Genomic DNA, 12,144 nt, shown 5'->3' with positions numbered 1-12,144 from the left:
AGACCGCACCTCCACACGACTTCCAGTCCCATTCGGGAACTTCTCTGCAGATATGATCATAATAATCGACATCATGAAGTTGAATTCTCATTGCCCCATTCATATGGGGGCAATACAAGATTATAATCAGAAAGAAAAAGTAAACTTAAAAGTGGACAAATTGGTAGTGTTTCTGTTGTCCAAAGAAAACTATGTTACTTAATACCATTCTGTTATTTCTCTTTGTGCCTTTTTCTTGTGGTGCTCTCTTAGTTCTAGGTGTTTACATGCATTTTTTTAGACACCATACCATAGGTCTGCTTACGTTTTCATTTCCGTCGCCTTTCAACTTTAATCATTGTTTGGTTTGTACACTTGCACACTGTCCCTTGGATAGGACGTAAGAATCGAGGTCCCGTACCGTGCGATAGAGTCACAGCCTATGCACGGATGAGATCACGCTTTATCGATTCATCGTAAAGGGCAAGGTGCACATAACCCGGGTGATATGGTCTGCTCCATGGACATACAATTGAACCCCATGGAAGGCCAACGATAGTGAAGAGGAATACGGCTTATCCAACCATCTTATTAGATTGAACTTGAAAATGTACCCTGTGATAAAAAAAACCCCAAACAATAAAACAAACAAAAAACAGACAAACAGAAAGACAGACAGAAATTATCGAACATGATGGGATACTGCCTTTGATATCGAGACAATGAAGACTATCTTCTCCGTGGGAGACAAACAAGTATAAGGTTCCAGTTTCCTGGTAGCACGTGAGCAAGTTGCGGTTCCTCCTTCATCATCATCATCACCATCATCATCATCATCATTTGGTAGGAGGAAACATGCACGCCATTCCAGATGCGGGGCTCGCAGGGAACAACTGTTCAGCGCTCAGCGTGCCCAGTGGAAAACACAAGGATGTACGTTTCTGCTGAAAAAAAAAATGGCAGTGACTTCTCTCTGCTGGCGCATTCTGAGCAGAAGTAGAGGCTTAGGAAAGTGGGGAAGGTACGGAAAAGAGATGGAAGAGGACGAGGAGAACGACCACGAAGAAGAAGATGCAAAAGGAAAATAGATAAAGGAGACAGCGATGACGGCGATGATGAAGGTGATGATAACGATAATGAAGTTGAGGAAGATGAAGACAATCTAAGCCATGAAGATAAATGTATCTTATACCATCCAGAGTTTTTCAAGTTCTTGCGTGTTCCTTATCACCAGTCCTGATGAAAGAGATGCTCAAGAAAAGATGAAAAGTAATTCTGTTGCATCCTAAAATATATAATTTAATACATATAGCAATGGGGAAAGAACATTTTGTCCTTGTGCTGTATATTCATATATATATATATTTTTTTTTCATATTTGCCTAATTCTCCCCTTACAACCCTGGCAAATATTTAGGGCATCCTGTAAAGTCATTAACTGCCCCGAGCTTTACCGGACAAACAGAAAAAGTTGGATAATGATTCACAATGTAATAGTCTTGACATTGACGCCCTTATTGACTGCGCACGTTATGTTCACATTCAGACTGTAACAATTTCTCGTTTGTAGTCAGGTCCTTGATAGGTGTCAAAACGAATTTAGAACTGGAAAATGACTCTCAGAGTCGACTACAAACTGCAAACAACAATCTTTGTCTCAAACTACTAGACATGGACTCCCCACATGTTATCATATACGAAGTGCACTGGTGAAAATTACTGGCGAAAATGAGTAAATGTCAGCCTATACTCTCTGCTCCATAAATAATGTGTTTTAGTGGTCAAACAATTCAAATAAGAAAGGTACACCCTGAAATTGGGCCAGAATCGAACAAACTGGCTTGGAACGATCAGTCACTAATCACGCCACATCGTCACAACGTACAAGCTTGCATTTCACGCACTAAGGTGCTTTGATAAGTTACAGATATCTATTCTACGAAGCGCCTGGCAAGAAGTATGGGGCCAATTCTTTGCCCTTTTTTTCCGTGATACTCATAGCATCTAAACCAACATTAATTTCATAGGACAGAAAGCGTATTTCTTCAGGTCTGTTCGAGTTGTAAACAACCGTAAGACAAACGGAACAATCCAGTATCAAAAATCTGGAATAGACAATCCATACCTCGGGACCGTTTGATCACACATGTTTGGAAATTGAAGTGCTAGGAAGTATATAACGTGCTAGTAGTGATATAAATTGCCTTGTGGCTTACAACGATTTGCATGTGTATAATCTTAATGTCTTTCTAGCACGTTGAAGAATCGAGTTCATAATGCGAATCTGAAATGGCCCCGTATGGATACGAGGTGTATGTGACGTGCGTGTGCTGATAACGGAATGTGAATCTGACAGAAGAGGGTGGGGCGCACGCTGTGAAGAGGGTCACGCATTCATGACATCTGCCGGAAGATGTCGGCTACGCATAGCCGCCATGGGGTGACACTCAATATTCACTCTCCAATAGCCTGATTGCTTACTGCATGCATGGTACTACGGGTCAAACACCTGTATGTTCCCGGGTCCAGTGCTAAAAGCCATACAGCTCACCATCCTTTAAAAGTGCCGAAATACATTCTCAGCTGTGAATGATACGTAAGGTCAACCTCGCCTTTAGTCGACCTTTAGCTCACAAGTCGAAAAACTGGCAAAGTCGAAGAAGAATATTACCCTCTAAATGTATATAAATAAACATGCGTTGAATTTATTGTGTAAGTCAAACTTACTTAAATCAGTTTTTCCCTACAAGTATTCTTGTTGCTGTCCCGGTCTTGCCTCGTATTATGATGTTTATTACTCTGTTGTCGTTATGTGGCTAGCTGTTTGTCCGTCTGCCCTCAGTGTGCTGCCCAATTTTTTTTTTGTGCTGCTTTGTTGCTGTTTTCGGTCAATTTTTGCATCGAACTTTTTATCCAAGAGGGGCCCACACTCTACAAGCATTGTCTCTTCAGTGGGCCCCTCCGTTTGTTTGTTTTTTTCACGCAGTGCATATTGACAATTATTTCACTTTCGTATACCTCAGCACCTATTGCAATGTGCATCGTTACTGTTAAGTTTTCAATTATTGCTTTCTCTGTACAAATTTGCACGCACTTTTTCTGTCACTGAAAAAAGAAAGAGTTACGATTACTTATAATCTAATTGTGGGGAAAAACACGAAATCATTTTGAACTTGAACTTCAACTTGAAATTTCACCTGAGTCGAAGCTTTTTCCCCTGGTTTCTATAGGGTTCGACTTCAGCAATATTGACTGTATATCAATTAAGTGATACAAAGTTCCTAGATGGATAGATGAATAAATGAATAAATGACTGATACAAATAATGAATGGAAATTATTTAGGAAATTTAGGAAAAAAACAGTTTCCAAGAATTGTTTCAGACATAAATACACTTATAAACACATTACATGAATGACAATGAACACAAATTCCTCATTAAAATGCAGCGGTAATAGTTTGAGCTAAATTTTCATTCCTTTAGGGGGAACTGATGAATAACAAGAAAACGGAATAGAGTCGACGTCGCTCTCCTCACGTGGTGTGAGAGAAAAGATGGTAGATGTAATGATATAGGCTATACCTTGTAGTTTGATCAAAAGTTTGTCATGTTAGAAATTGTAGCAGAAATCTCGGTGTCGGGAAGAAGCACCTGCAGCTGGTCTGATCGGTCTCTGCTTTAATTGGAAGCGAAACACGAAACACAATCGTAACATTCGTGTGCAAGTTTATTTGGAGAAAAAAAAAGGCAAGAGCTCACGAAATGCCTTGCTTATCGCATGGACCTACTACACATGAGCTGTGTTCAGACGGAGGCAGTTTTGGTCGGAGTAACTTCGGAGGAAGGGTCGGAGGAAGCTTGGTCGGAGTAACTTCGGAGGATAGGTCGGAGTAGTGCCCGTCTGGACAAGGTCGTGGTAACTTCCTCCGATCGGAGGAACTTACCACGACCTCTTCCTCCGAACGATATACTCCTGAGTTTTCTCAGGAGTATCTCGCTACCACGACTAGCCGGTCGGAGTAAATTGCCCGTGCGGACAAGCCCTCGGAGTATCTATGAACTTACATACCTTACGACCTATGTAAAACTTCCTGTGTCAAATCGCAATGTTGACATTTTGCGAGTACACGTGCAATTTTAACCTAGTCGATCGCGACGAAGAAGCTAGCGCTCATGCAGAAATTTCCATCAACAAGAATGGAGAAGACAAATGCCACTGGTAAAAAACAATTGCATGGTCGACGTGCGCGGCGCTACTACTTCCGGAAGTTACACCGACCCTCGCACATAAATTGGTCGGAGTTTCTTCCCACGACCGTCGTGTGGACACAAGGGTCGTGGTAGGATATGCATTAATTTGAATATTAATTACCGTGCCATAAATTTTTACTCCGACTAGAAATACGTCTGAACATGGCTATGGAATAGTAACGAAGGTCTTTCTTTGGTCCTATCATTATCGCCGCCACCTGATTATGTGCATCTTAATGAGTACATTCAGGTGCTTGGATCATGACGATTGTGCAATCGTGCATCGTCACTGACAAAAGAAACATATTTCTCATTGCGGTCTTATTTTGCTGAGGTGCCTTTTCAGACTCAACTGCCTTCAAATAAATATCTATGAAAGGGAGCAGCAACCCCGAAAACATTACAGTTTCCTGTCACAAAACTGAAAACTACTGAAGTGGACACTAAGTGGACAAGCATGTAACATGGCTGATAGGACATACATGTCATCTACGGTTCATGTCCATGTTTACTCTGGAACAATGTGCGAAAAATTGGAAAAATTAGATTGCAAATCACAACCAACCTGCTAAAATAATTGCTGGTTCTCTTGCAAAGTACGCGCATTTCGCAAATGAAATTACTTGAGCCATAATTTCCCAATGTACATCACAACTGGACATATTTTTTTTCTTAATTTAAGATAATTACTATCTTCTGCGCGTGTACCTTTTATATTCCTCAAGGAGCCTTCTTGTTTTTATCCATCAGGCTGCCTGTCGGTGGTGATGATGAGATCAGAGCAGGACGCTTTTGAAAGAAACAGGTGTATGAGTTAATTACATGTCCATGTGTAGTAGGTCCATGCTTAACGTGACCATAATCACTGTTACGAGTTACGCCAGTACTCGGTTGTGGCGACGCACTGATCATAATTAAAACAATGACTGTGACCATGACACACTATCATCCATAAAATACACCTTCATTTATGTGTGAATACACAAGGATTCGCACAAATCAATTCATTCACATCATATAGCCTGTCACGTTAAAGGGACATCATAGAGGACAAGAAAAACAGAAGTTGTTAAACAAGATTTTGTTCTTTAATGATTCTACACATTTTGCACGGATGATTGACTACTACTTTAGGTTAACTAGAGGCCTTAAACAGCTTTGATATGAGAATCTAACTTTCTAAGATTTACAATTTGGTTAAGTCACAAGATAGAGTCAAAGATAATGTGGTGATTTCAATTCTACAAAATTGTCTATGTACACATCTTCCAAAGATGTACAAGATGTTGTAATGTCCACACTTTGACAGCAACATGAAAATTAACGGAGAATGCTTTTGTTTGGGTGTGTGCATTTGCGTGCATGTGTATGTGTATGTGTATATGTGTATTTTTGTGTGTACGTGTCTGTATATGTGTGGATGGGTGTTTGTATAGGTGTATTTGTATGTGTATATGTGTGCGTGTGTGTTGGGAGGGTACACCGATACAAATTCGGGGTGTTTGTATGAATATAGGATAGACATTGATTCGTGCCAGCGTCATTTGGACAAGAACGTTATAGAACGAACATATGACATAGTGCAGTCAATAGAGAAAGTCTTAATCTGTCTGGTAAAACAATTGTGTACAAATTATCACTAAAGAATCATGTTCAGATGAGCCTGGAAATCAATGGCATTCTTATTCTTAGGGTAGTTTGTTTTCTCCGTAAGATACAAGATGCTACTGCGAGAAATCGCCATCCAATAAGAGGACAAATAAATTGACATTGATAACTTGTATACTTTAGATTAATATAACCCATGATATCTACACGTTTGACTCATATCATAATAAATGTACAGAAACTTGTCAGGTCTTGATACGTTTTCAATTACAATATCAATTTTACCATTTTTCTTTTACAATTGGCTAATATGCAGATAAAAGTTAAGATAGGAAACGCTTTACTACTGAGATGTGAACATTATAGGTCATGCTTAGAAGGTTTGTAAGGTCTGTCAAAAAGAAATGAGACAAAGTAAAACATCGTGCAGCAGTTTGTCATTTGCTTTGCGGAAACATTTAAAGCTTTATGACACAACCTTCGTCAGTTTAACACCGGAATCACATATCTTCGTGATATGAACAGTCCTAAACACCATACTCCTGATCCACTATCCCATCACGTATACTCCTTTCCGTATTAACAACGTTTGCATGTTCGACTTTGTATTAATCATATTTGTCTAAATTTGTTTGATTTGTAATGGTCCCCAGTGTAAAGGCTAGGTAGGTTTACGCAATCTGCAAATACATCCCCCAAAGCTTTTTTTTCTTCTTTATATTGTAATTAAAAGAATTCAATGTTGTGATAATTTTCGTCACCTTCATGACCTTGTGAAGTTTTGTAAGAAAAATGAAAGCATGTAAAAGGGTTTCAAAGCTTTGATTCAATTTCGGAGAAAGTTCTTACTTGGGTATATAAAGAGGGAAACATGTCTATCTTCTTCCATAGCAAGGACGAATTTGCTTGTTCTTACGGAGGGAAAAATCAAGGTCAATATCACATAATATAATGGGACGGCAATTAGCCATAGAGATTAGATAAACATGTTGCAATGTACTCCTATGGGTAAACCAATCTGGGATGTTTTCCAGTGGTCATTTTTTTTATTAGTGGGATCGATACAAAACTAATCTTTGCATTTTCTGTACTATGTCAATAACTGAGCGAAAGATAACTAGTAGAGCGTTTCATTACGTAAGTGTGATTCAGAGAAGCTTTGTGCGCGCTGCGCACATGACGCTGCAATGCTTGGAGATAATATTGGTTACCACAGGACACTCAGTGGAAGACAATGATGCGTTGCTTTAAAAGAACTTGACAATTAAAAACCCAACAATATAACAAATAATGACCTCTTCCTGTCTTTCCTGTCGACAAACATTACGTTCTACCCTCACTCTTGGAAAAATTTCTTTGGGGAAGTTACATTCTCCATGCTTCCCAAACATACAGACATACTACATATTTTTTCTCCCTCACCTGACATGTCCTCTTATGAAACTCAAAGATGGTCTTTTGAAAATCTTCCTAAGGAAGTTAGGAAGTGCCTATGGAACACAGAATCAATATTCTATGATTTCTTCCTAGGAACGTATTAATGCAAATGTGGCCATCCTTATCCCCGCCCACGTCCTTTCTTAATACACTACGAAATGTTGTATCTCAAGGAACCAACTAATGGAAATCGCATGTTATTATGAAATAGGGTTCTACACGTGTTACCCATGAATGTCCCATTCCTTACGCCCATTTTTCGCATCAAAGCACATGTTGCGCGCAGTGAATGACAAGCACCTATCACGATGTTTTACAGCTTGCTGTATCTTATTCCTAATAATCTTCCTAAATTTTTTTCCTAGGTGCATTCTACAATACCAACTTCTTCTGAAGTCAGAAATTTGCATCTTTTCCTAGGATTCATCTTCATTTGCATATTTTCCCAAGTTTCTTTCTAAGTTTAGAAAAAAAGTTAGGAAGACACTTTCAGAGATTTCCAGCATACCACTTAGAAAAAAAAATCAATCCTGACTTTATAGGAAGAAATAAGGATTTCAGAAAACCATCCCAAGAGTTCAACTTTGTCTCCATGATCAGTAAGTTGCTGACATTTCAGACGGATGGGTACGTTTGAGCAACAGCTTGTTGAATATCAAAGCTCCACAGGAGTGATTCCAATTTGGGGAGAAGGTGGCACAATGGATTTCACATGTCCATAGAATGGGACCGAAATTCCTCTGAGATGTGAGTGATATGGTTCGTCAAATTCATCTGAAAACTATATTTTTGGAAGTTGAGATGATGCGGCCGGAAGGATGATTATAAGATGGAACAGAGAGAACAGTTATCTGATTTTATCTTCTGGTGGTATATTCCAGGCCTCTTCTTGTCACCAATTCGTGTTCACGCCCTCTCATATTTGAGACTTTAAACAACTTGCCCACCCTAACAATCACACTTGGTGATATTTGAATAATTGTTATCCATTTTTGTTTTTAGATTTCAATTTTCTAAAATGTGTCGAACCTGTGACGCTTTTCAAAATTCCTTCCTCTGATTGAGATAAACATTCACTGACTCACGCTCAATCATATCGCCGTTTCATTTAGACGAGTCAATCATCCGCAAGGACTTCGCGAGTCTTCTGGAATTGGTGAACGATTCCAGCATATCCTCATACTACCATTCCGATATAATCCAATTTTCTTGCAGTGCAGAGAGTGGTGAATGAAATACAGCGTCCCAGACTCTGCTGTCATAAAATTTCTTGGCAAAAAACGCGATTGTTGGCGTATGTATCCGGCCTACTTTTATTCCAGACTAGGATTTTTAATGGAGACGGGTATTGATGCATTAAAGATGATGAAATAACATAAGTCATTTTGTCCCTCATCGTTATTTCACGTCGGATCCTCGAGAATGAATGGGCGAGTCCTTCAAATGCCTTGACCAATCAGATACTGCGCCAAGGACTGAACCGCTTTATTTGCATTTCCAGCCACGTGGTCCGCTCCGTAGACACCGATTACCACAGCTGCGATTTGGGGAGAGCAAAACATGAATATTGTCGGGGAATCCCTAAAGGGAAAGTCAATTTTCACAATTCACAAAAACTGTTCATAGATACTACCAAGTACTTAAAAAAACATCAACCTGCACAAACACCTTCTGTTGTCAGCTAAATCAACACTATTCACATCATCACTGCTGCTATTACGGTTTCTACTGCATCCACTAGACTTCTATATACCACAGTTTTAACTTCTGCTGCAACATGTTGACTCTTCCATATTATGTTATCATCATGTTTACACTTCTACTGCTGGTATCTACCACGAAAATTATTTAAAAAAATTAGTTACCAAAATATATTTTTTTTCTGTTCTGAAATCGTCTATCGTCTCTAGAATAAAGAAAGATGATGTTGAGTTTTTAATCTGTTCCTCTAAGGTGCAAATAACACTAGACGTTGTAATCCCACCATACGTCATGATAAAATCTCTTTGCCAGTGTGTTCAAATTATCACTAGCTTCTCTGTTGTGGTATAGAGCATTTGCTGATATAACTTTCTCGTTCTCATATCAGATGTAACTTGAAAATTCCATTCATTTATTTATGAGTAGGCCTATATGATGTGTGTGTTTCTGTGTGTGGAGGAAGGGGGGGGGGGGGGGACTCACCTGTACTGCTCTTTCCCGCGCAAACGCCAGTTTGCTGCTTCCTTCCCAGTACCACACTGTCGTCTGCCTGCAGCAGAATGTACTTGACACCTCCGATCAAAAGACCGTTCTGCCTCAGCGAATCGCCAGTCGTGAAACCACGGATGAGCATCCCAACTTCCGCTGGTGTAATCTGTAAGGTTGTGTGTATGGATTGAGTTACGTATGTTTTCGTGTGCGTGAGTGGATATGCATTGTTTGTATGTTGTTTGTACATAGGTGTTGTTGGGTTGAGAGAAAGGAAAAAATAGGATTACAGGTCAAGCCAAAACTCGAGGAAACATAGATATATATCTTTCAATATTATAGAGGCTTTCTTTTCCTTATTTTACTCTCCGTGAATAGGATCCCAGGTTAGTTTCGTTTTTTCCACTTGCTGTTCATAACGTAATAATGATACAGATTGAGCACAAGAAAACCCCTAAACCTAACTGTACTCCCTCGTCGCAAAATGTCGCCTTCATCTTTGTACATACTATCGATATAATGGTATTAAAATCAACCTGATATCTTGTAATGCTGAAGCAAAAAAAAAATCGCAATTCACATAAAAGTAAGTCCTACATGGGATAAGACAGTCAGGGAGAATTTGTTGATGATAATAGATGACAAGATGACGAATAAGAACGACGAAGACTTAAAGCTGTTAACAATTCTGATAGAGTGAATTAATACTCCTCAAATTGTCTGCACGTACATCTATGTGGCTCGCTTTGCTCTTATCTAGTTAAACGAGGCGTAACATTTTAATAACCTGATAAGAAACAACGACATCATCAAGACAATACAAGGAAGATGATCCCAAATTAAGATTTGGTGTCACCTCTATTCCGAGCTAATGTAGAATTTGATTCGGGAATGTTTCTTTCTCTTTCAAAGTCCTTTTAAATGTTTTTGTTAATTCTTGGACAATATAACAGTACAATACGTGATAATGATGTTGTGTTTCCTTGCGTAAGCAAACAAAACAAACAAACGATAAGAAGAAAACAGAACAAAGTCACCAACTGTATCTCGATCCCTACAAGGCTCCGGCAGAACGGATAAACCATAGTTTAGGGAAAATGCCCACTTTGTAATCGCATAACCACAACATCTCTTCGACTTTTTGGCTCATATGCTTTGTGCATGTTTGTAAAGCATTAAATCAAATCCTTGGTCAAAGTATACGATAACTTGATACTATACAACGAGCTATTTGTTTATGTATCCATGTATTCGAATATAAGTAAATATGAATACATGTATTATTATCTAAAATAAATTTGAAATGGGTTATATTTGCTTAAATATATATGCTTATATATTGCTTAGATGCAACATATTATTATTATTATCATTATTATCATTTTTATCATCATCATCATTATTATCGTTATCATTATCATCATTGTCATGATTACTATCATTACCGTTGTTGCAGTTATTATCAGTATCATTATTATCATCAAACGCAAGATATATTTCATAACACTATTTGCTAATACGTGGCATCAAACTATATACAATAATACATTTATCGTTTGGCTTGTACCGTATGAAAAAATAATACAATTGGACTTTCACTATATTGAATTTACAAATACTGAATCAATAAAGATGGAATTTCAAGGTATGAAACTTTATCTTGTTACGTACTTCTTACAGAAAACACCATTTGATTTGCTTCAGTGGTCACAGAGAAATTGGACCTTTGTAGAGTTTCAGGAATCCTTTCTCTCCAACCCAGCTAACAATAATTGGACGTTTTTTGGAAGTAGGCCGATATCCCCAAAATATACAATTAGACTTTCTGCAATAATACATCTAAAGATGCTGAATCGATACAAATGCAATGTCAAAGTATGAAACTTTAACTTGTTACGTTCATCTTAGAGAAAACACCATTTGATTTGCTTTAGTGGTCACAGAGAAATTGGACCTTTGTAGAACATCTCTTTCCCCCAATGAAGTTTTGTCTATTGTGCTCACACCTTACAAAATGCAGAGAGCATCCAAATGCTAAACATGGAAGAACAGACCCATGACACGCCTCACGATTCACATTTCTCTGTTCCCACGTGACCAAATCGAATGCCGCTTTCTGCCACGTGTAGGTGTACTAGAAGTAATAGTTTCATACTCTGAAATAGGATTCAGAGGTTTAGATATCAATATAGAAATTCGCCTGTAATCTCTTTATGGGACTCGCTGCATACAATTTCTCAAATGACATGTCTGTTGCGTTGACAATGCGTAGATACATGGATCTGTTAGTCATGAAACAGAAAAGTTCTGAAATTTACCTTAAAGTCGTCAGATGAGGCCCAAATCTGGCCATCTAATCCGGCTATGGCGGCGTGCTGTAGGTTGCCGGAACTCATCAGAGTTTTATCGATGTAGTCATCTTTCCACGCATTGGCCATGGTTCGATGAATATGAGTGTACAACCTGCACCAAAAAAAGTAATGTACCGGCTACAAGGCACGGAATGACGAAGTTCATGCACGTAATCTCACTGTAAATGCGTTCTACCTGCGGTGTGGCTGATACGGCGGTAGGTGACGGGTACTGGTGTCCGTCGTAATGAGAGACTGACAGGATGGATGGTTAGTGGTGGTTGGTCCGGAAAGGGAAGAGGGTGGAGGAGGAGGGGGTAGGCGGGG

At 38.9% G+C, this 12,144-nt stretch overlaps 1 protein-coding gene across 1 annotated transcript; it reads right to left on the bottom strand.

The window, feature by feature from the left end:
- Positions 1–5,326: 5,326 nt before the first annotated feature.
- LOC139723849 (profilin-1B-like) lies at positions 5,327–12,047 on the bottom strand. The gene is made up of 3 exons (XM_071635056.1): positions 11,785–12,047; positions 9,461–9,632; positions 5,327–8,813 (listed from the first exon to the last, which is right to left on the bottom strand). The coding sequence occupies exons 1-3, from the start codon at positions 11,902–11,904 to the stop codon at positions 8,716–8,718; spliced, it is 390 nt and encodes a 129-aa protein (XP_071491157.1). The 5' UTR covers positions 11,905–12,047; the 3' UTR covers positions 5,327–8,715.
- Positions 12,048–12,144: the final 97 nt, after the last annotated feature.

Source organism: Diadema antillarum, unplaced genomic scaffold, assembly GCF_040938485.1.
Source record: "Diadema antillarum isolate AM-2024a unplaced genomic scaffold, OU_Dant_1.0 scf00000201, whole genome shotgun sequence".
Taxonomy (NCBI): Eukaryota; Metazoa; Echinodermata; class Echinoidea; order Diadematoida; family Diadematidae; genus Diadema; species Diadema antillarum.
This window is presented reverse-complemented; position numbering and strand designations above follow the sequence as displayed.